Source organism: Alligator mississippiensis, chromosome 1, assembly GCF_030867095.1.
Source record: "Alligator mississippiensis isolate rAllMis1 chromosome 1, rAllMis1, whole genome shotgun sequence".
Taxonomy (NCBI): domain Eukaryota; kingdom Metazoa; phylum Chordata; order Crocodylia; family Alligatoridae; genus Alligator; species Alligator mississippiensis.
Genome location: NC_081824.1, coordinates 238,046,435 through 238,072,114, shown reverse-complemented (window position 1 = coordinate 238,072,114; position 25,680 = coordinate 238,046,435). Strand labels below are relative to the sequence as shown.

At 43.6% G+C, this 25,680-nt stretch overlaps 1 protein-coding gene across 2 annotated transcripts in view; it reads right to left on the bottom strand.

Annotated features, from left to right (window-relative positions):
- The window catches only part of KPNA1 (karyopherin subunit alpha 1), an 89,692-nt gene extending 64,589 nt beyond the window's left edge, over positions 1–25,103 (bottom strand). The window contains exons 1-5 of one of the 2 annotated variants that reach the window (XM_059720321.1): positions 24,994–25,103; positions 13,837–13,978; positions 8,077–8,210; positions 5,236–5,343; positions 3,005–3,104 (exon numbers count right to left, since the gene is read on the bottom strand). In XM_059720321.1, coding sequence (XP_059576304.1) covers positions 3,005–3,104; positions 5,236–5,343; positions 8,077–8,205 — 337 coding nt within the window. In that variant the 5' untranslated portion in view covers positions 8,206–8,210; positions 13,837–13,978; positions 24,994–25,103. The remainder of the gene's footprint in view (positions 1–3,004; positions 3,105–5,235; positions 5,344–8,076; positions 8,211–13,836; positions 13,979–24,993) is intronic. The other variant, XM_014598217.3, reaches the window with a different exon arrangement.
- Between the last annotated feature and the right edge of the window lie 577 nt (positions 25,104–25,680).

Sequence of the window (25,680 nt, the reverse complement as noted above, 5' to 3'; positions counted from 1 at the left end):
CAGCTTGGAGATGGAGGCAAGGGGGCCCTAGGGAGAATCTGGGTCATGGAAGGAAAGAGAGAAGCAGCAGCAGTGTAGACATAGCTTCCAGCTGCCTGGCCCTGCTGTAGTTCCTTACTGACTTCCAGCTGTACCCACACTGAAGCTTGGGGGAGTGGTGGGGGGGTGAGAGGAGCATCAGCAACAGCTAGAGCAGCTGCAGCAGCCTAGTCCAAGCTCCTTGCTGCTTAGCCTCAGTGCAGATTTGGGCATAGGCAAAGCCCTGGGGCTCTGAGGGCGAGATTCAGTGGCTTCACAGGCCAGACTATGCTGAACAGCAAGGGGAAGCTGGTGGCAATCAAGCTGGGGAGACATCCCCCAAGCTCTGGCTCCCAGCCACTGGCTTTTAAATTCCCATCCCACTTGGGGAAGGGGGGTGGGGGGGGGTAGGGGGGGGAGCAAAAGGAAGCCAGCAGAAGATGGCAAAGTCCCCTGCCTCTTCCCTGAAACTGGGGACTACCCAGTTGGGGAAAGAGGCAGGGAATGGTGGTTAATATCCCCCTCACCTCCCAGTCTATGGAGGAAGGGCAGGGAAACAGCTACTCCCCATGCCTTCCCAAGACCAGGGTGACCCAGGTCTTGGGAAGGTAGGGAGTCTTTCCTCTGGCTCCACTCCTACTTGTTCACAAGAGGAGTTAAGCCAGGGAAAAGTCTAAAGACATTCAGTCTCGAGAGAAACTCTCCTGGTAGTGATTTAACCCTGGTTGGTCCAAAGTTATTTTTCTCCCAGGGGGGCCATTTTTGCTTTGGGAAAAAAATTCTGAACATCTATAACACTTTTGGTTTCTACCAAGAGAACAATGATTCTCCTGACAGAAACTAAATATCTATACTTAGCCAGACAAGGCCAGCAGAGTGCTTCATATGTTTGCACCCTCCAGCAGTGTGATAGGGAGCTGGTTGGTCCTCCTCTATCCCACCATGCTCTGTTTCTCCTCATCTTGCCTGTCACCCAACTCTGAGGACTCGGCCTCCATTTTAAATTGACAGTGTCCTGGACCCTTTCAGATAGGGTGACCATATGTTCTGGTTTTGCCAAGACACTCATGGATTCCATATTCTGGTCCTGGCCAGATGCTTAAAAGTCCCAGGCCAGAGTCTGGTGTGGAGACAGAGTAGCACAGTGCACCAGCCAGGTTGCCAAACAGGCACTGCTGTTCCTGTGTGGGAGCAAGGACATGCCACATGCAGGTTGGGTGGTGCCTGTTCAATCTGCCCGCCTTCCTCCCACACAGAACCAGTGGTGCCTGCCCAGCCATCTGCCTGGCACACTATGCTGCTCTGCAAAACTTTTGACCAACCAGCTGGGATCAGGCTATGGAATCCATGAGTGTCCCGGCCAAAGCAAGACGTGTGGTCACCCTCATTTTAGAGCATGTTGCACCCTATCTATACCACCTTCTTGGCTACTGTATCATGGCAGGAGCCAAAACTTCAATTGTTTATCTACCATTATCCTTCACACTTTCACTAGTAATGTTTTCCTGGATAACATCTCCCATTTTGTGTGATCTATCTTTCTTGTTCCTAGTTGTATGATATTTCTCTGGCTGTTTTAAACTCATGGCGTTAAAATGAGTCCACCTTAACAAGCAACTTGATTCTGTCTCTACATCTAACCTGATCCCATTATTATTTGTCCTTCCACCAACCCGAGTCATTTTCAATTTTTAAATCAACAAGTCTTTTATATTTTCTTTCACATTACTAACAAAGCTACTGAATAGTACTGGACAAAGAACAGATCCCAGGAGTGCCCTACTAGACCCCCTCCATGAGAAGTATTCCCCTTTTAAAATTAGCAGCTGATCTACTGACCACAATCTGTTTAATATGGGTCACACTAATTTTATATAATGCTTTTTAATTTAAGTCAAAATATTGTGTAGGACAAAGACTCCAAAAATGCTTTATGGAAAGCAAAGCACGTTAGATCAGTTACCACTATTAACCAGATTGATAGACTAAAGAAAAAAAAATCCAAGTTTGTTTCTTGTTTCACAAGACCCATTTCCAGATACAAGCCAATACACATTTATAATTATATTACCAACCTTTACATCTTTACTGATTGCTTCCCATATTATTCTAAGATTTTGCCCAGTTTGATATTAAGTCAATATATCACCCAAAGTCACCTTTTTACCCTTTTTCAATTTTGGTACGACATTCTATTTCTTTAGTCCTTTGGAACTTCCCCAGTGTGCTAAGATTTGTTAAAAATCAATATTAATGTTCCTCAGCCAATCCTTTTAATATTTTTTGGTTGCAAGTTATCCAGTCCTATCTATTTATTAATGTTTAATTTTAATAATTGTTATTCATTAATCACCTAATTACTGATACCATATGAAGTACTTCCTTATTGTGAGGATATCCCTTAGCTTCTTTTTAAATATAGAACATTGTCTGTTGAAAGTATCTGCCTTTTCTGCATTGTTCACAGTTTACAACTATTCAAAGCTCCAGGTAAAAGCCAAAAGAGATGAGGAAAGTAACTGGACTGTGTGAACCTCCAATGGCAATAACAAGGTTCAAGTAAACATCTCTGTCCTTTGAGCGATAGCTTTGCAGATTCCTTCTCCGGGAGATTAACTAGAAGGAGAGAACTCAGGAGGAAATATTTGCATTAAAATTCTGGTTCTATGTTGGGGCATTCAGATAGCTTTTTACAATCATTGCTTTCAGAAGATTCCAAAGCCAGTGTAGTATAAATAGCAAAATTACACACAAGCATTCAGAGACAGCTGTCTAAAAAATAGGTCTCTTCAATAAAAAAGCAGCACACAGGAAAATTCTTATCACAAAGGAGTTTATCCTTCAATGCTAGAATTTATACTGAGGTTTGGGGAGTATGATGTTAAAACATCTTTCATGTCAGACAGTTTACAACCACTTTACTAAGCTGGAACATAAAACATTCTCCCCTTCTAACATTATTATTCTAAGTAGCTTCAACACTCACCTTTGGAGAGTAGTTTTCTGAATTTCTGGGTGGCTGAAAGTTGCTGCTCTGGACTATTGGAGAAAATCATCTCAATCATATCAGAGGTGATGACAGCACTCTGGGATTACAAAGGCAAAAATAAACAAATACATCTTGGATTTGAATTCAGAGAGAAAAAAAATTCTAACACCATTTGTCAGATTCTAGTACTGAGTTTAACAGAGAGGGAGGATACTAAAATGCGAAACTTCTCTTTGGAAACCAGCGTTCAAACTCTGTTTATGCTATACAAGCCCAATGTAATAGATAGTTTTCTGAAGCTCTAGAGGGTATAACTGGCAGTCTTAATTGGAAAAGAAAGTCTTAAGACTGGAATAGTAGAACTATTAATATGTTGGAGACTGAGGATGTCAGAAACAGCTTACGTTGGTTAGGCTACTGTCTAGCCTTCCCAGTACTGTGGAGCTGAAGCCCCTTTATTACGTATAGAATAATTTTTAAATGTAAAAAACACTAACAATTTTAGTGTTGGTGAAAGATGAAAGACCAAAAGCCCTGGCAGCAGTATAAACTACTTGCACTAGTTGTTGGAGAGTAGCTTTAGATTAGACATCTGTAAGAACTACTTCACAGTTAGGGCAGCTAGGATCTGGAACCAACTTCCAAGGGAAGTGGTGCTGGCTCCTACCCTGGGGGTCTTTAAGAGGAGGCTTGATGCCTACCTGGGTGGGGTCATTTGAGCCCAGTTTTCCTCCTGCCCAGGCAGGGGGTCGGACTTGAAGATCTGCAAGGTCCCTTCCGACCCTACTTCTATGATTTTACTTTGACTAGCACCATTCTACTCTGATCTGGACACCTTCTTTACATTATGAAAAATGGAAGCATAGTTCCCCACACATGCAAGTCTCCATGTAGAAGCAGTAGAATAAAAATAACTTGATTTTTTTTTTTTTTTTTTACCATCAACTCATCTAATCCAACTTTAAAACAGAGATCATTAGCAATGGTAAAACTATCCAAGCTTTGTCTGTCTTGGTGAAAAATTACAGGTTTAGATTTCATCAGAGTAAACAAGGCAGAAAGGGAAAAGAAGCTAAATCTCTGGTCCTTTTGGACTACCGTAGACACCAATTTGAGATATCTGTAATGGCAAATTAATAATAGTCTCAATGGAACAAGTAGTAATGAGGCGGCCCTCCTTTACACTTTATACACAACTCATTACACATAAGCTTCCAAACAAAAGATTTACATTGTCTATTGTAACTGACCTGGAGTAAATTTGAAGAAAAGCTACAGGTAGAAAACTTTATATCCCTTTATAGATCCACTGAGCAATCCAGTTTCAACATTAATGAGATTATGTCCGAGTGAAACATCCTACATTCAACTCAGTGGCATCTTGCTGTGTCTCTCTGTAAGGCAGTAACCTGAAGACTACATTAGCTCAGTTCCAAAATATCAAGGAATGGTTGAGAGATCCATAAGGAAAACTTGAGACAGCCCTATTTCTATTAAAATCATCATTTCATCATTCTGGGTAGAGGTATGAGATAGTGATTTTAGGGTGAAGTCAGAGTTCATAGGGCCATTGTTTCACTCTGGTTGAGCCCCTCTCATCCTTCCCACCCTGACCAGGTTTCTAATTTTTGATGAAAAAATTGGAAAAAAATTAAATAGGTCTGATTTCCAGGGATCAGGTCAGAGTGGAGTGCATGGGCACTAATGGGTGTATAACAAGGTCTACAAACACAACAGTTTGCAACACTACTTTAAAATGATGCCAGTTAAAACTTGCCCAAGGCACAATTTCACAATAGCTCCCTTTTCTCCTAAAAAAATGCAGCCACCTGTTGCAGCACCAGTATCTGCAAGCTTTAAACAACAAAGACTTCAATGCCTCAACCTAAAAACTTCACAAACTTAACAAAACATTGTTTTTTAAGAAAGTACTGGTGTTTCTTTGCATTGCTCAATATCAAAAACCAAAAAACTTTGAAGGTTGTTTGAAAAACTACGATTTTTTTTTTAAACATATACCAAACAATCCGTCTTTTCACTATGTTCCTTTCTGAGGCAATCTGTTCCAATCTGATCCAAATGGATGCACTGTGTCTGTCAATTTTAATATATAAGCTATTTAGACAGGGACCTATCCATGAATTTTCAAGATGTCACTTATATGATATTCAATAAATATACAAGCACAGATAATAAAATCTTTGTGCTCCCTCCACTCCATTACTTACAGAAGTCATCTCCATGTTATTCATTTGGGCCTCATGGAATCCACCATCTGACATGACTTCCTCCTCTGTTTCTTCCTCAGCTGTTGCAACATTTCGGCGCTTAAATAGCTAAAGAGTAAAGGATATAAGTTAGTATAAGCAGTGCAGAATTATAGCTAGTAAAAGTTCAAAACAGCAGGTTAATTTGCAATACCAGTAACACCTAAAATCAGAATTCAGCATATTTACTAAAATTTTCAAAGTTTATTGGATCCACAATCAAGTCAAAGTCAATGGGTAGGTTAAATGCAATTTAAACCCCATGTTTAGTAGAGTGTACCCCTCTCCGCCCCCGCCCCCCCCCAAAAAAACCAGCTTAACTACACCTACTCAGGAAATGTAAGCATATTATGATTAAGATTAAATAAATCCCTGTTGGTACTGGAACATTTAACAGCATCATGGTGATAACAGAGAAACTGGAATGTGAAACTGACCAGAAAAATTCAAATGCTAGAAGAAAAATTAAAGAGCAATTTAGGTTTTGTTTTATCTTAATTATCTAAGGCATTAACTCAAGAAATTGTAATTTATCTAAAAAATATCACACTAAAATTAAGCAAAAAAAGGAACATTCTCAAAAAGCAAAATGATTCAGAGATAAGAAATTTATTTTTTTGCTTATTTACACATCCCTATGTCAAAAAAATGGGAAAAAGCCTCGACATTTAAAAAAGATGTGTACTTGGGTTTTAAAAAGAACACCACACAGTTTTATTTTTCATTAGAATGTTCTTAGTTGAAGACTAAGAGTTTTACTGTCCAATTAAAAACTCCATTTTCCAAAAGATTCATAACAGAACTGAGAAATTATCAATTACAGCAATATGTGCTAACATAACTACACATTTGTAGTACCCAATATTCCATAATGCTAGAACAAGAGGCCATGAACTAAATTCAGTGGTCAGCCTAGTCAGGAAAAAAAAAGGGGGGGAAATACCACACACTGTATTTAGTGAGTCTGTGGAGTAAGTCCCTAAGAAGGTCACAATCAAAGACTGGGGTTATGTTTTTAAAAGGAATGCATTAATTCTCTGATTTAACATCATCTTTAGTAATGTTTAAAACAGAGTTGATCACTGTTCATGCTGCAGCCCAGGTATGTTATGATCAGGGATCTGGGTTATCCATTTGTCAAGGAAAAACCCAGATGTTCCCTTTTAAAGGAAAAAAAATGTGGGAAACCACAGGTTTCCCGTTGCATGTTGGCAGTGTTCCAGCCTGCAAGGAGCTGCTTAGGGCTGGAGGGAGTGGGGGGAGGGTGGCTGGAAGCAGGGGGTGACATGTGTGTGTATGTGCACACGCACAGCTGGCATATAGCCAGGCAGGGTGGTGGGAGCAGCCCTGGCAAGTGCTGTCCTGGTGGATGTGTGCATGTGTTGCAGTGCTGGTGCTCCCTGCTGTACCGCAGCCCCAACCCCAGCCAACAGTGCGGGGCAGCGTAGTGCCCTAGCTGCTGCCTGTGCTTCTGCATGAGGTGCACTGCATGCTCCTCATGCTGGAGGCCATCCCTGCCATGTCCCCATAGACCATCCTGTGAGTCCATGAGGGGCTGGATAGGGCAGGGAGCAGCTGGGGGCCCCCCTGGGGTGGGGGGAAGCTGTGAGTCATGAATATGGGGCACTGTCAGGTCTGGGGAGGCTGCAGGTTGAAAGTTAGGGGCACCGGCATGGCTGCAGGGGCCATGGCTGGGAGTGAGGGGCAATGGTATGAGAAGGGGATGGGCATATCTCAGGGTTGCTCAGCACCACAAAGCAGCTGGGGGGACAGCAGCAGCTGGACCTGTGTCCTGGTGAGAGAAGGAGGCAGGGGGAGCTCTGATTTTCCATGATAAAAAAACAAAATCAAATGCCAACATATATAGATGTTTAGAATGTATTTTATTATAATGGTTGAGGCACTGGTAAGTTTCCAAACTACTTTAAAATTGCACGTATGTCAATAAAACATTGTGGTTAACTAATACCTATACACATATACAGTGATATTTCATTTTAATCATGGAAAAATGAGGATTTGGGGGGTTTAATTCAAGAATTTTGGATTTTTAAAACAATAATAACCAGGAACCCTGGTTTTGATTCCCATCCCCCAAATACTCCTTTGCATAAACAGTTCTCTGAAGCCTCTGGCATTGAAACCACCAAAGGAAGAACTGACAGGTCAGTGACTTAATCCAAACTTACAATTCCAGCATGCTCCCCTCAGTCCTCAATTTAGGTTTGAAAGACTTAAAACCTAGTGTGAAAAAGATTCCCCCCACCCCCGACAGTTTCATCTGGAATCAAACATAAATCCTGCATATTCCAATATATACAAGTAAGCTCCCAAATACAGAGACCTCTAGTGCTACTTAGCTCCCTGTTAGTAAATAGTTCTGTGTCTCCCTACTTTTCAGCTACTCTCTCCCTTTCAGCTCCAGGAGAACAACAGACCAACCTTTCACAATAAAAAAGAGTGAGTGAGCGAGAGACATAACAATAGGAAATTAACAGTCCACTTGGTTTGTTCTCAAGCATCTCTCTTGATACTTATTCATTTGAAGAACATAACACATTGAACTTGCCATTCAACATAGGTTGAATCCTCAGAGATAGGACTGAAGAATGACCCAGGCATGAGGACAATCTGTTTTCTCTTAAGGAAATGTGTTTTGCAACCACTGACAGGCTTGAATTGCACAGGACAGGGATAAAACATAATGGAAAGATGAAAAGGACGCTGGGGGGGGAAGAGATCTTTGCATGAAAAACTTCTTTTGAGGCCTGACTACAGTTCCTGAGAAGCATTCTAACGTACCTGTTCCTCTCGTTTCTGCTTCCGTAGCTGAAGTCCCTCTTCTTCCCGCCTGCGACGCATCTCATCAGGATTTAATGATTTGTTTTTGTAGCTCTTCAGTCGGAAGTTTTCCTTTCCTGAGGTTGTCATGGTTCCTTTGTATTGCAATTAAAATGAAGAGAAAGTGGGTCAAATGAAAAGATCCTTCTTCAGAACCTGCTGAATCCAATTCTACCCTATTTCTGCTGTAAATAGTTCTAGGCCAGGAGTGTCCATCCTTTTTGAATGTGGGGCCGGATCATGAACTTTTTATCACCCAGTGGGCCGGTGAGCCATATTCAAACACCCTCTTGTCCTGCAGCCCTACTGCACCTGCCTGTTACTGCAAGGTTCATGGTAGCTGCTGGTAGGCAGGGGCAGGAGGGACCCATTCTGCATCCAGCCAGCTACTGTCTCAGAGACTGAAAGGGATAAATAAATAGCTCCACATCTCCATCCCCGAACAGCGCAGCCCCACAAGCTGGTGCTGCCTGAGGGGGGCTGGAGCGAGGCAGCCACTGCACTGCAGCCCCTCACTCGCCCGCCCACACAGCCCTGCTCACTGTGGCGCCCAGCCGCCCGCGCACGCAGCCCCGGCAGCCTCAGAGCTGCGAGCTCAAAGTGCGGGATCCGGCAGACACCAGCTCCCGCCGCCTCGCGCCACAGAGGTCACACCAGGACTCTGCCTACCAAGGCTACCCCATGATGGCTTCCCACATGCTGCTGGGGATGGCAGGAGGCCAGCCAGGTCGGCACCAGCCAGCAGAAGCGGCAGCAGAGCCATATGCCGCTTGGGACTCACCGGTGCAGGCAGGGGAAAATGCAGCTGAGCCCCGCTGCTCTGGCCAGGCTCGTCCCGTCCCGAGTGGCGCACAGCTCCGCCGCTGCTTCTGCTGGCCAGTGTAGACCCGGCTGGGCTCGTCCCGTCCCCAGCAGCACGTGGGAAGCCGGGTTCAGCTGCATGCTGCTCCGGATGGGACAGACCCGCCCGGGTCGGCACCAGCCAGCAGAGGCGGCGGGGGAGCCGTGTGCTGCTCAGGACTGACCAGCACAGGTAGGGGAAAGTGCAGCTGAGCCCCTGCTGCTCCGGCTGGGCTCATCCTGTCCCGAGAGGCACACGGCTACTCCTCTCCCCACACGCACCGTGTCAGCAATGTCAAGCTGACGTGGTGCGTGTGGGAACTATGTCCCTTCCTCAGCCCTTCAGCAGGCATTAGGAAGCTGCTAAGGGGCTGGGGGAGGGACAAGGGGTGGGAACAAAAGTAAGCAGTGCTTACTTTTGTTTCCCGTTGCAGCACCGCAGACCTCAGAAAATGCCTTGGCAGGCCATATGTTGGACAAGCCTGTTCTCGGCATTTTCCACAGTGCCCTTTTGATATCTAAGCTTCTGATGACTAAGAACTACAAAATAAACACAACAGTGGCTCCCAAACTTTTGGAACCAACAGACCACTGTCAACCATGAACGTTTCTTGCAGGTCCCCACAAACCCATATCAATTTTTAACTGAAAACACTATAAAGACATATATGACCTGATACAATTCACAGCCCACTTAGCATGGCCTCATGGGCCACGCACTGGAAACCACTTCTCTAGTGTATACATGTTAATCCCACTTGACACTAACTCCGATACTCCCAATAACACTAACTCTTGATTAGATTGTCACCCCGAGCACACAAAAACTCATCAAGCGATAAAAAATGTATTAACGAAAAATTCCAAAGACATTAAAAGGGAAGAAAAAACTGCCCTGATAAATCTAAGTGCCAGTCTACGTGAGAAATGCAGCCAAATTAATCAAGTCCCTATGTGGGTACTCATTCAGAAGTTCACTTCAATTTACTTTGGAAATCCACACAGGGATTTAATATATTTTGAGCACTCTGAATCACACCTTTTGTTAATCAGCTTGCTTTTTTTGAATATTGCTATTTACACAAGAGTTCAAGAAAAACAGAAGACATGGAGACAATGATTATGAACAATTTCACAGACCACACCACAGTATAGCATATTGAGAAACTCAACTTATATATCAAAATTAGATTCCACTGGGAAATATTCTACCAGTAAGGCTCCATAAAAATTAACAGGTAAGATGTAATTAAAACTTGTGGAGGGAAGGGAACATAGTATAAGAGTATGAATCTATATCAATAAAACCATTTTTGCCACAACATTCTTTGAGTTTTCAGGAAGATGGAAACAAATTTGAGATGAAGAATTTTAAGATGTTCTGCAACAGGTTAAATAGCAAAGAAACACTTAAAGTAGCCAAGCAGGGAACACCCCAAATGGTACAAGGGAAGAGTATAAGCCTGAGAGAGAAACATGTTTAAGTTGGTCAAAGTCCTAATTATAAGGGCTTTTTGTTTAAAGGAAGCATGATTCTGTTTTTTTCCTACCTTGGAAAACATCTAGCTGCAAAAAGGAATCTGAATAACATCTTATCTTATTCTGCTAAGCTGAGAAGGCCTCTATGGAGAAATTGTGAGCAGCAGCCCCCCCATCCCACTTCCCCTTCCCCTTTTGAAGCTACTGCAAGTATATGTACGTCCATACCTACCAAAGCAAAAACAGAAATTGCTTCACAGGACTTAAATAGACCCCTAAAAATCACCAAGCCACTCACAATCTTGTAATAATGCATACATACTGTAGGCTGTTTCTCAGACCTAGGATCTGCCTCCTTTGAGATGAAGTTAAACTGAACATATAAATCTGATGCGTTTTTAGTAACAACTTATTTTAAAAATAGCATTCTAAAACAGATGACTTGGAACTCAGTTATACGGTAGATAATGGATTAAAAAGATAATTATGAACTTTTATTTTTTTATCTTAATGTATAGTTTTAAAAAGAAAGGGAGGGAAGATAAATAATTGGCTTGCTCCATCTAACATTATAGAATTTATGCTAACCCCAGTCACATCTATTACATCATGCAACCTTCCCATTCATGGTGCAAGAGCCTTCTCTTCTGCAATCCTTACTTCTTAGGACGGAAAATTCCCATTTCCCCCTACTTCAGCAATTCTCAGTCTTTCTGAATGTCAGCTGCATATCATCTTTCTCCTTTATCTATATCAGCTATTGTTCTCTTAATTTTGGAGCTATAATTTATAGAAAGAAAATACATTTTTTAAAAGCTCCATTAAATATATATCACCAAACGAGTGGCTGAAAACTTCAGTTTATGATTTCAAGGCCCATTCACATATTTTCCCTTCCTGGGTAATCAAAGAACTGTTTTGAAGCATTTCAATTCTCGATGTACAATCTTACAATTCTCGATCCTACAATTCTTAGCGGGGCATGTGTGGCCCATCGGTTCTGCAGAAAAACCTAGACCTCTATTCTCTCCTCTACAGGAGGGTAGGGAGAGAAAGCGGGGATGGGTTATTTGCAGGCTGAAGACCTGAAAAACTGTAACAGTCTGGTCCGACTCCTTCATCCTGACCACTCCTAAACTTGGAGGAGTGACACCACTGCTGCTGGGCTCTTTGTCCCCAACTCCCTCTATTTGGGTAGACGAGAAAGGAAAGGAAGAAAGGATTTGGAATGGACAGTCAAACTCCCCCTCTGCTTCCCCTCTCACCCATCCAAAGACATCTTCCACCCCTTGTAGGACCTCCTAGCTGGAGAGCCATATGCTGCATACAGCTGCAGTAATTTGAAATGTTCCAGCTGGGCAGTGCCACAGAAGCTGGACATATGCCCCCCAGCTGAAAGTATTCCTTTCTGAATTGTTTCCAAGCCAGCATCACTTGAAAACTTGAAAAGTTCCTTCTGTCCACACACTGAAGTGCAGTGGATGGCATCTTCTACTTACAAATCAGGTCCTCCATTTCCAATATTCCTGTCCTCCAATGTTTTATGCTAATAGAAACTTGAGAAACTTTAGAATTGTGCTTCATTTCTCAAAGTTTCTATGCATAACGTGCAGCTGCAAAATTTCAAATACATTGCAAATTTCAGCAGCCTCATACTGCAACCAAGAAAGGCAACAGAAGCACCTAATGTTCACTTCTGGAGAGATAATACTAGAACTAATGTCCAAAAAAAACTAGTTATTTTATCAAAGAGATATCCAATACGTCTAGCAAATTTAACTTTGGTACACTCATGCTGCATTTTACCCCATTTATTGCCATATGTTTTACTTATTCTTTCCTTTAAAATCTGTTCAAACATCTTGTATATTGTAAACTCAAACTAACGAGACTCTAGCTGCTCAGATCACCTCTTCCCTTTAAGTATAGGTAGTACACTGCTTATCTCCAGTCACATGCTACCACTCCTGCCTATGATATCTTCATTACAAACCTTTCCTACTTATTTCATGTGTCACTTATTTTAGAACTGTGATGTACAGATTTTCCCAGTCTGTCTACACCCTCCAAGTCAAATGTACTGGAGCTCTTTTATTTTTGTTTCTACTTCAGATGAAGTATTTTTCATTTCCATTAGCTATCCTGCCTTTGCACGTGTTCCACATCATCATGCTTATTTAAATTTGAGGCACAGCATCAATTTAGGTTTTTGGTCCTATCGCAATTTTCTTTAATCTCTAAACCAGAATTATGTCATAGCAGCCCAATTCATTCTCTCTTTATTTATAAGGCTGAAGAGATTTTTGCTATTTAATTTATTTTGCAAGTTCTAGCTGTTTTACTTTTGGCAATTCTTACTTTGCATTTTCCCTTGCTGCCCTCCAAGACATGGCTTTCTTTGATCACCAACCTATTTTTCTATTTCTTATATACGGTCTACTTATCCCAAAAACCCTTTTTGAGGTGGATACTTATCTAGTTAGTTGTGAAAACCTTCTCTAAAAATGTTTTACCTTGCTTGCGCACGGGGGGGGGGGCAGCGCGGCACACACCAGCACTCCCACCTGCCCATCACCTAAGCAGCGAGCACAGCCATCAAGGGGTGCACCAGCGCAGTCAGTGGGTGCATGTACCTCCTATGCGCTCCAATGGCCTGGATTGAAGAGTTCAGGACCTTTATTTCACAATGTTTATCCTTTAGAAATTAAAAACCTCAGCTGGTAACTTTTGCTTATTGTTCCATTTAATTTAAATGGAATCAGTTCAGGAACACTTGATCCAAGTTTGTTTTCTACAAACATCTCTTCTGTAATCTCCTCTCGACATACGAAAGTCATGTCTAAAATATCTTCACCTCTTATTATTTTATTGACTATCTGCCGAAAGGTAACTGTTGGCTCTCATTTTCAGGAATAGGGCCTGCCGTGCTTAGTAGTATTTGCCCTCCAACCCGCATCTGAGCTCATTTCCCATGTTCATACAATTCATGGCATTATTTTGTAGAATGACCTCTGTCCCTATGCAAACCCAGCTGGTGACAAGCCCTAACGCTATCTTTCCCTGAAGTGAATTTGGCCGTAAAAGATTCTGTTTTAGTCACTCTATCACTTACATTAACAGTAGATTGTTAAAAAAAGTATGATGCCATCCCATCACCTTTACCTGTTTCCATCTTTCCCAAACAGAACATACATTTAATACCTGCATTCCACTTATAATTATTCCACTCTCTCTGTTATCCATTCAATCACCAATTTCACATCTTGCACCAGTAATTCCAGTTCCTCCATTTTATTCACTAGACTTTTTGCATTAGTTTATAAATATCTCAGTTGTTACTTTGACTTTACCCAAATTCCTACCGAGATTAGATGCAGTCCTTCCTTTGACTATATCACCTACCTGGCTACTGCTTTGCTCAATATTAATATTCTCTTTCTCCTTTTATCCCACTAATTTTGATGCTCATTTATCCATTGCTCTATCTTGATATTTTACCCACTTTTCTTTCTTTGTGTTGCAGATTTCCCTGGTATTGCAGACTCTATTTAAAGAAAAAAAGGAAAGAAAGTTAACATCTGTGGGCTAGAGAGCTCCTTAACCAAGTCTTGGGTTTAAGTTTTGAGGACCTAATTTAAACATGTTTCTTAGGTTGTTTAACTATCTATGTTACTAATGGATTAGAAGGTATTTTCCCATAATAGTACCATGTTTTCCCTATGTCCAAATGCTCTCAAATAAGACATAGGCAGACAAGGTTCCTTGGGTGAATTTGATATCTTTTATTAGACCAACCCAAATGGTTGGAGAATAGTTATTAAGCAAGCTTTCGGGTTCAAAAACCCTTCGTCAGGCTAAGGAATTTTCAGCAGTCGGTGTGTGCTCTTCCTGGATGGAATGAAAAGTAAACAAGCCAGGGGCTGGGCTGGGCTGGGCTGGGCTGGGCTGGGCTGGGCTGGGAAGTCAGTTGCCAGGCAGATTATAATGTATCAAAAATCCAATGTCTATGGTTAGTCCCTGATCTCTAGTATCCAGCAGGTTGATGAAATGGAGCTCATAGGCTCATCTCTGGGAAGTGTCGTGTAAGTTTCCCTTGAGGATCAGGACTGAGAGATTGGAGAGAGAGTGGCCCTCCTGTGAGAAATGTGCCCCCACCGGTAATTGAGGGTTTCTGTCTTTGATAGATTTCCGGTGTGCATTCATTCTGGTGTGCAGTGTTGTCTGGTCTCTCCTACATATCTTCCATCAGGGCATTTGGTGCATTGGATGAGGTATGTTACATTTTTGGAGGTGCAGCTGTAAGATCCAGGGATGCTGATGGCTCTGTTGTGGGGTGTAGTAATAGTGGGGGTGGTGGAGATGTGTTGGCAGGTTTTGCATTTCTTGTCCTGGCACGGTCTGGATCCTTTTGGTGTGTTCTGGGCTTGAGGAAGTTTGCTTCTGGTGATGAGGTTAGCAAGGTTCAGTGCTTGTTTGAAGGCTAGGATGGGTGGCTCTGGGAAGATCTCTTTAAGAATAGGGTCTCTTTCTAGCATGGGTTGCAATTTGGATCAATGCCAAAAAGCCCAAAAACATCAGATTGAACACCTCGCAGTGGATGAAACTCAAACCTTGACCGCTACATTGACTGCTTCAGGGAGAGAATGAACAACGAAACAATCAGCAACACGCGCCACCACAACAACCTCTCTCTACCAGAGAAAAAGGCCATAGAATCTCCAAGATCCAACCACCAAATAGTAATAAAACCAGCAGATAAAGGAGGAGCCATAGTCATCCTAAACCGTGAGGATTACATAAAAGAAGCCAAGAGACAGCTCTCTGACACCACCTACTACAAAGAACTACAAGAAGATCCTACTCCCCTTTTCACCAAAAAACTCAACAATACCATCAAATCATTTCCATCAAGACTACAAGAAAAACTACAGACCTTGATCCCCCCGCTACCTAGCCCGGGGACTTTTTACATACTCCCTAAAATCCACAAACAAGGGAACCCTGGCAGACCTATCATATCTAATCATGGGACCCTAACTGAGGAAATATCAGGTTTCGTTGAATCAATCCTAAAACCGCTCGTCACCCACAGAGCAAGTTTTGTACAAGACACTACAGACTTTCTATGGAAACATAAAAACATAGACCACCTTCCCAGCAACACACTCCTAGCCACCATGGACGTTACCAGCCTATATACCAACATTCCACACCAGGATGGCATCCAAGCCTGCCTTACATATCTACAGGAACAAGATTACAACCCAGAATACAGGCCCAAAGATATTACTGAGCTTATACACTTCATCCTCACACACAACAATTTCACTTTTAATAATCAACACTTCCTCCAAATGATGGGAACAGCTATGGGCACTAAAATGGCCCCACAGTATGCCAACCTTTTTATGAGCCACCTGGAAGACTTCCTCAAGAACTGCACCATCAAACCCTTGCTATACTTAAGATACATCGATGACATCTTCATCATTTGGACTGAAAACCTACAATCTCTGATTGAGTTCCATCAGAAATTCAACAATCACCATCCCTCCATCCGACTTTCTTTAGAATACTCCAGCACCAACATCTCCTTTTTAGACAATGATCAGTATCCAGAAGGGTAAAATACAGACCACAGTATACAAGAAACCCACAGACCAACATACATATCTGTACAGAACCAGCAATCACCCTAAACACACCAAAAAAGCTGTGATATACAGCCAAGCCCTCAGATACCACCGCATTTGCACCCGGGATTGCCACCTCACCAATCTTAAAAAGGCTTTCAACCAGCAAGGACACTCCTCCAGAGAAGTAGATCGCATGTTTGAAAGAGCCACCTGGATACCACGTGAAGAACTGCTGCAGTACAGAAGAAAAACACCCACAAATCGCACACCGCTGGTTATGACGTATCACCCCTCCCTTGAACCTGTACGGAAAATCCTCAAAAAATTGCAACCCATATTAGAAAGAGACCCTATTCTTAAAGAGATCTTCCCAGAGCCACCCATCCTAGCCTTCAAACAAGCACCGAACCTCGCCAACCTCATCACCAGAAGCAAACTTCCTCAAGCCCAGAACACACCAAAAGGATCCAGACCGTGCCAGGACAAGAAATGCAAAACCTGCCAACACATCTCCACCACCCCCACTATTACTACACCCCACAACAGAGCCATCAGCATCCCTGGATCTTACAGCTGCACCTCCAAAAATGTAACATACCTCATCCAATGCACCAAATGCCCTGATGGAAGATATGTAGGAGAGACCAGACAACAACTGCACACCAGAATGAATGCACACCGGAAATCTATCAAAGACAGAAACCCTCAATTACCGGTGGGGGCACATTTCTCACAGGAGGGCCACTCTCTCTCCAATCTCTCAGTCCTGATCCTCAAGGGAAACTTACATGACACTTCCCAGAGACGAGCCTATGAGCTCCATTTCATCAACCTGCTGGATACTAGAGATCAGGGACTAACCATAGACATTGGATTTTTGATACATTATAATCTGCCTGGCAACTGACTTCCCTTCCCAGCCCAGCCCAGCCCAGCCCCTGGCTTGTTTACTTTTCATTCCATCCAGGAAGAGCACACACCGACTGCTGAAACTTCCTTAGCCTGACGAAGGGTTTTTGAACCCGAAAGCTTGCTTAATAACTATTCTCCAACCATTTGGGTTGGTCTAATAAAAGATATCAAATTCACCCAAGGAACCTTGTCTGCCTATGTCCTTAGACCAACACGGCTACAACCCAAACCCCTCAAATAAGACAAGCACCTTGTTTTTTGGAAAGCAAAATGTACAATCCCCTCCCTGCCAGAGTTGTGGCTGACAAAGAGCAAGTGCTCCTGGAAATATAGTGTTCAGGAAGAGTGACATCCAAGAAGAGTCTAGGTGAAGCAGCAGGAATTTCCCAGTGTGGCAGGACAGCAGCAACAAGCCTAGGCTCCAGATCCCCACAAGGGCAAGACTGTTACTTCTTACTGTAAATATTCTTTATATAAAGCCTTGTAAATAATGTGCTGTTTCCACACCACAAGGGTCATTAAGATACTACAGACTGCAGCTCACTTGCTTTAAGCCAGTGCAAATGCTCAACTACCAGCTGTAAGAGATAAAATGGGACTCCACCTATACTGCTTGCTGGGCCACAGAGAAGCTCTATACATACTGGGAGCCACCAAAGGGATACAGACTGTACTTTATTCCTCCCTGCTTCTATTCCAGCGAAGTCAGATTCCCACTTAAGAAAAGTACTCCAGTTGTCAAGGGTTGATTTGTTTTGGGGAGGGCTGAAGGGGCATATGCAAGCTAATACAGATAAAAATACATCATCCAGCTTTTTCCAAATACCAAACAATAATATGTAGCAAAGACAATATCTATTTAAATATTTAATGGAGCATACAGAAAAAAGAGCCATAACATTTATCTGAAGGTTAGAGAAAGTGCCATGCAACAATGAGAAACTTGTGTACTGGCTTGGGTACTGCCACTCAGCATTGCATTAACCTAAACTAGCTGTGAATGCACTAGCTAGTGTACCACAGCCAACCACTTCTTCCCTTGCACAACACTGAGGCAACAGAACAGATCACCTAAGAAAGATGTGGAAACTCCATTATTGGAGGTGTTCAAAAATTGGACAAGCATTGCTTAGGCATGTTAAAGAAGTATCTAGGCTTGTACTCTACAATGGGTATTTCCCATGGTTCTGGGCTTTGCTGTTTGCCACAGGGGGCTGGGAAGGAATTTGTTCACCTCCACTTGCTACATGTGTCAAGGAGTTTTCTTTCACCTTCCCCAGAAGCACTGGGTGTTAATTGCAGGCAAAACTGGAGATTTTGACTAGGGTGTGTGCCAATGTTCCTGCTGAGACTTAAACCCTGAGGAGTCTAGGTAGAGTCTTGCCCTTCCACTCAGAGTCAGACCAATTGGCATATCAGGAGTCAGGAAGAAATGGGGAGGTTAAACTGTACCACAATAACAAACCATTTAGATTTTCTAAGTGTAGAGATGTGTTTAGGAGTTATCCGAGTAGGAAAGAATGTTTCTTTCTAATAACTGTCTTAAAGTGAATTATTTTATTTTAAAAGAAAAGTGACAAAAGAGAGAAACCTAAGTTATCCAACTATAATTATGGTGCATTATTGCACCACTGAATAAATATTATATTCACACTAATGTATATTAATCTATACCAAGTTATGGATGTACCGACTGTGACTCCAGAGTTAAGTCTGAGTTTTGTTTTGTATGTAAAACAGATTCAACCTTTTTATTGTAAATGAAAACTACTGCATATCCTCTCCACACTTATAGCATAATGTAACACAGTAGAATAAGTAGGGGTGGGCAAGAGGGGCACCAGCTACAGACACTGACTTAGGAGCAGCACCAAAATAGTCCCCCACCCCTGAGGGGTCTGCACCTCAGCAGCAAAGGCAGCTCCAGACCATCACTCTTGCAGCAGCAGCCACTGCACAGACACTACACTGCTGCTTTACCAGCAAGAGCTAGCACAGACAGAACAGCAAGCAGTGGTGGCAGCAACAGCAGCTGGGGACCATTTTTGCTAAGACTCCTATTCTCCCCTCCTTCCCCTCACCCCAACTCTCAGAACCCATCTATGCCCCTCTACCCTCAGAGCCCTGCAATGCAGCCACCCCACCATCCTCTTCCACAGGATCTGCCCAGAGCATAAACTCTGTTTGTTACACCACTAATATATTTTGTTGTTCTTTGTCCCAAAAAATCTTAGCAAAAGAACAGACACTGCAAATCTTTCATACTTAGTTAAATTTAACTGAAAATGTTAAATGTATAATGTGCTTAATATAGCATGTTAGTTAAATGTGCTCAAAAGCTATACCTTAAGAAATTAAGTTGTAATTAACTTAAGGTATTAATGAACAGTGTGGGCTATAGGCAGGCAACGTTCTTTGGTTAGATGTGATATCTTTTATTAGACCAAGTGAGTAGTTGGAAAAAAGTTCTTAGCATGCTTTCAGGTGCAGTCACCCTTAGTCAGGCATAGGGAGTTTCTGCTGGTCTGAGACTCCAAGGAATGAGAGAAGCTAACAGTGTGTGGGTTATAGACACTTAAGTGTCTAGTGAGGGTGCCACTGAGACTTGAGTAATGCAATCACTTTCCTTCCCCTACAACTAGACACATTTGGATGTTTCTTGCTGGGATCCTATGATCCCTGCTGACTTCCTGCCACTCAATGATCCTCCAGGGTCCCTTCCAGCCCAAATGTCTATGAAATCTATGAAACTAATTTTCATGTAAGAAGTGTATTTGTCACGATTCAGCATTATGAAGGACAAGCTATGTGAGGAGTTTTAGCTGGTAGATTCAATTGTAGTATATGATGGACCAACTTGTATCATCAGTGCTTGAAAAATTTACCAAACGCTGCTGCATCAGTTCTGATAAGCTCTGAAGCATGACCACAAAGAGAGCTCTTAAAGCTTAATGATGCTGGGACTCAAACTGGGCTGACCCTGCTTCCCTCATCCTCAATTTTACATAGTGCTAGTCGCACTAACACCCTAAACCTTGTGTGATAAATATATGGCTCCCAGAGTCCTATCATTCTGTCCACAAGGCTCCTGAAGAAGCCAGGAATTCAGAGCCAGGGTCCACTATATACAGTTGATCCAAAAGATACCATCGCAAAAAATCCTTGCTTCTCACATATTTCCTGAACCATAACAGCTATAACATCCCTAATAACACTACTATAACATCAGGATTTTTTTTCTGTTTGTCTTCCATTTGTTGACCTGCTTACCTGGTTAAGTACACAGGTTTTTTCCAGTTGCATTGCACCATCAGGAGAATTCAAACACTAAACTATACAGATGCATCTCTTAACTTGAAGTTAAGTACAGTTGGCCCAATAAAAGATATCATTTCCCCCCCCCCGACTTCTGTCTAACCCACAAATCAAACCACTAAAATGACTTAAATATAACCACAGGGTTACTGTAGGGCATAATACTAAGGTTGGCTGGTGCCTTAACACTCCATTTCCACACTTTAACATGTGTGGCTCTCTTTAAGAGTAACCCCAATTCCTGACCTTCTAATGCTTCATTTCAGGATTATAAATGTATATATATACACACACACACATACACCTGCAATGCTTTTCTGTGAAGTCACAGAAAAACACTATTGTAAACAATAACTGCCTCTTAGCATCGTTTATTTTTAGCGACCAAGATAATTCATGATATCACAGAAACCACAAAATTCACAACTGTCCATAAAATCAACTTTAAAAAAAAACAATAAAAATAAATCACTGGCTCCCCAGTGGGATTCAGCAGATCTTGCTGCCTTGCAGCCCACCCAGGAGGGGAGAGTGCCAGCTGGCAAGGCAGCAGAAGGGCAGTCAGCAGCCAAGATGGTTGGCTCCCCAGGACCTCTCTGCCAATCAGCTACTAGGGGCAGGGCTGTAGGGAAATGCCTGCAAAATCAGGTCTTTGAGCCACAACCAAGCCATGAAAATTCCTTTGCCCGGGCACAAGTTAAGTAGGTCTCTATTTATGTTCTCTAGCACTCTAACCAGTATTTGACAATAAATAGATTCCCATGCTAAAACAATCCAGCACTTTATTTGGTTAATATCTTGTCCATTAGTTACCAAAGTATCAGATGATTCTGTGGAAGGGGAAAAAATGTAGAAAAACCTGTCTACAGAGAAACACTTAAAAGTTAGTAGTCAGCACAATTTTTATGCCTTAGGGCACACTAGATACACCAGTGGTAGGCAATCTTTTCCAGCTCTGGGCTGGAATAACCCACCTTGAATCACAGTCAGGCAGGTCTGCAGCTGGCTTCTCCCCACAGCAGTACACAGAGAAACACCCATGGTCCCCACTGCCAAAGCCCCACATCTGCTGACCACATCCAGACTGCAGGCCACACATTGCTGACCCCTGATATGCAGCATTTTTATTTCCCTCTCTGTACAGAAATGTTTAATGCTTTTTTGACTCCTACAAGGCCCTCGGCCTCTGCAATATCTTGTGACACTGAGTTCTACAGATTAATTATGTATTGTTTAAAGTAGTATTTATCTTTAGCACTTTAATTTATTTCCTCTTCCATTTGATTAACCCAACCGCTTGTTCTTGTATCATATGGAACGCAAGCACAAGTGCCCTATTCAACTAACACAAAGAAAGTCTCATGGACCCAGAGGAACAGACATACACCTTCAGCTTCCTCCATACAAAATTAAGTTTACTGTCTACCTATAAGGACTTTAACCATTTTTTATTTTCCTTCAGCCTGACGAAGGGCGTGTGTGCCTGAAAGCTTACAAAGAAAGATGATTTTTTTGTGATTTCTTAGTTGGTCTAATAAAAGGTATCATCTCTGAACCAAGAGTTCTAGAGTTTTGTGTTCCATTCACCTCCTTGGTATTTCTCTTTTTTTCTATATTTTCCCTCTATTGCAGGGCTGACAAGCCACGTGGGGTCCTCAAGACCCCAGTTGCACAAGTAGGGCAGCCCAGGCAGAGCAGAGCAGCACAAGCACCCTTCCCCATCACCACATGAGTAGCACACATGCCACATGAGTATCATAAGGCTTCCCCCACCCACACTGCCAGCAAGGTTGGGCAATGCAAACTCCCCTTTGCCCCGAGTTGCTGTCATGTTAGCAGCACCAACCCCCACCGCACCACTGTCCTGTGGGCAACACAGTAGCTTCCCTCCACCTCCCCTGCCACCTAAGCCCTTCCACTGCACCAGATGCAAGCTAATCAGGGCTCCTCCCAACGTGCTGCCCTGACCTAGTAAAGGCTGCCTACACTGAACCTCCGCAAAGTGCTCCCCACCAAAACTACAGGCTAGAATCCACATCATCTAGCCCCTTTGTCACACTGACTTGAAAGGCTACATTTGACCAGATAGATAACTTTCCTTTACAAAAGCTATTCTGATTTGCTTTCATATTAAGGACTTAAGTAGCTGTTACAGTCGATTACTATTTTGACTTATCTACTCAGAAGTTATACCAATGACTCATCTACAGTTCCCAGGATGATCCCCAGGATTCTCTTAAAATAAGTACACGTATTTCTTTCCAATTCTCCCAATGCTAGTAATAACTTTTAATGGAAGACTGCACACTTCTATTAGCAGAGCAATCCACAAGTTCCCTCAGAACTTCTGGATCTATACTATCTGCTCCTGCTGACTTGCTGCTCCATGATGCATTCTAACACCTCTTGTTAGCGCATCTCAATATCTGACTTATTTATCTGTTTATTAATAAACAGATGAAGTATGAAACTAGTATTTCCCCAGTATCTGCTGCTGTAAAGAAGAAAGCAGCCATCTAGCTTTTCTCTAGATAGATTTTACTCTCAATTGCTCCCTCAACTCCCAGAACACCTAAAAAGATTCTCCTGAACCTTCAATTTTGTATCTGATACACTTGAAAGCATATATACTCTTTGCTTTTTCCATCCCTTTTTAGTTCTTCTAATCCCTATATTTCACTGACCTATTATACACTCCTTTCTTCACTTATTTTCCATTTTGAAAGAGACAGTGGTTTATTTGGAATGACTTCATGCACCTTGCTATATGGCCATACTTCCCTGAATTAAAAAGGGAAATGTTTTCCTTCTGCACACGTAAGCATACTTCAAGTCAATCTGTCATTTGTCCCTCCAGAACAACAACTGTTGAAAAACATTCCACACTCTCATGGAAAAAAGCCACAAACAGTTAAAAGGAAATCAACACAAGCCCTACAACTACAGAACAGCAGCCTCAAATAAAGCATATTATTCTACTAGGTTCAGCTGACTGAGCAGAAAAAGCGGGTTGCACAGCAGCGCTGAACTTATGACACTATTCCCTTTGAAAAAATCAGACAAGGCAACTAAATACATGTTTTAAGCTTAAAGATCCCTCGTTAAGAATGTTTCAGCAACTGTTGAAGAACCTGTAACAAGAAAACCCAAACCTACTTTATTGGGAGTAAATCAAGCTCTTTTCCTGTAATGTAGCATTAATTATATATTTTTTTCCTTTCTAAGTGAATTGGTTATCCAAGAGAAATACAACACTGAGCTCAGTATATAAGACCCAGGGTTCCCATCAGCATATTTACGAGATTTGTAGCAAATGCACCAGTATATAGCACTCTGATTGTTAAAAAGGAAAAAGCCATGTCACATGCAGCAGCAGCCAAGATGTGATACAACAGAATGTTTTTAAACAAATGGAGGGAGACCTCAATAAACCAAAAGCAGATAGTCTCTAATTCCCAGGGGTGGCTGCATTCTACCAGAAAGCAAAGTTGTAACTGCACCTACATGAAAATTTATGGCAACAGAAATCAGCTGTTGATAAGAACCCTATTCTCAAGGTTTCCTCGGTGATGCAACCCATCCAGCCACCCTCCCAATTTTTATGCCACAATTTTAAGGATCTGCCTACACCAGTGGTGCTCAACCTCTGAACCACAGGCCAAATGTGGCCTTGCAGAGCCATCACATTTGGCCCACAGAGCTCCCCATGGATACAGAAATTTAGTGGTGAAACAGAAATGGCCACCCCCCCCCCCCCGCTGCCAAATTTCCATGGCCCCTTCCCTCAACACAGCCAAATCTGGGGTGCGCCATGCCTCCTTCTCCCCACCTCAGGGTTGGGTCTGGGCCACACTCCCTACCTCGCCCACCCACCTGAGTCAGGGTTGGGTCATGCCCCACCCCGGCTGAATTGGGGTTGGGACACACCTACTGCTCCTATCTTTTGCAGCTGGGTTGGGGGCAGGTCGTAACCCCTTCCTCACTGTCCTTACATGCCCCCACAGGACTGGATTGGGCAGGGCTGTTTCCTGGCCCCCTCTGTGCAGCTGGATGGAGCCACACCACACCTGCCCATGAACAGACCAAGTAAGGCCCATCTGGCCCACCAAGGGAAAAAGCTGAGCACCACTAGTCAAAGATATGACTGCAGCTCATGTAGCTGTATCTGTACTGGCTTTAAGCTAGCCACCTCACATGCCAAAAAACAGTGCAACCCTGACAGCGCAGAGTTCAATGCAGATGCAAAATCTACCCACAAAGTTAGGTAAATAGGAGATGGATCCCTGCTGGCAGCTTAAAGCCTGCATTGGTATGTTTACATGAGCAGTAGTCACACCCGGGGCTGCTGCAGACACACCCTTACTGCCACAGCTGTCACCAAGAGCAAGAGGTGAGGCTGGACAGCATGAGGACAGGAGAGCCCCAATCCTTCTGCCCCCTCTGCCTGCAGAAACAGTAGCCCCAAGTCACAGCAGCACTCCCGAGCCGGGGGGCAGCCGGGCCACCAGCAACTCACTGAACGTAGCGACCTCCAACCCGGGGCAGGAGCCCGCTTACCAAGGGTGTGTGCCTACGCCGGCCCCCTCCCGCCCGGGGCCGCCCCGGCCTGGCCGCCTCCAACCCCGGGCGGCCCCGGCGTCCGCCCCGCCCGGCCGAGCTCTGCCAACACGGGCAGCCCCGTCCCGCCCCCCGCTACCTGCGGCCCGTCAGCCCGGCCCGGCCCCGCCGCGTGTCGTGTCGGGCCCGAGCGCGCGGGCACGGCTCCTGCCTGCCCGGAGCTGGCTGGGACCTCTACGCGCATGCGCCGACCTTCGGCGCGTAGCTTCCGGCGCCGGCGCGCAGCCCGCTGGGACACGGGGCCCACTTCCGGCCGGGGAGGGTGGGGCGGAATAGGCGAGACCCTAGTAGCCACAGACTCCATACCTACTACGGCCGGGCGAGCCCACGGGACTACATCTCCCAGAGTGCAGCGCAACACGCCGTTCTCCTCTCCAACCCGTTTTCCAGCGCCAGGCCTTGGCGACTCAGGGCTCCCGCGCATGCGCGGCGGCGTCATTGACCGCCCGGCCCTGACCCGGGGTCTAGCGGCGGGGGCGGGGCCGCTGAGCCAGAACTGCTACCTGCGCCCCTCGTCACCGGGGGGGGGGGGGTGCGAGAATTACCGTATTTACACGAAAAGTTCTGGGGCTGAACGATAATTTTTGAGGCATCTCATTTATGCAAGAGATGCGAAACCCAAATTGTTCTTGGGGACTTGTAGCTGACTTTGCGGCTTGCCGTCAGCACTTTCTTATGATGTCTTGCCTCAAAGGAATGCATCAACTTTGATGATCCAGTTCCCACTCCTTCACAAGTATTTGTATACTTATTTGCATATTTGTTC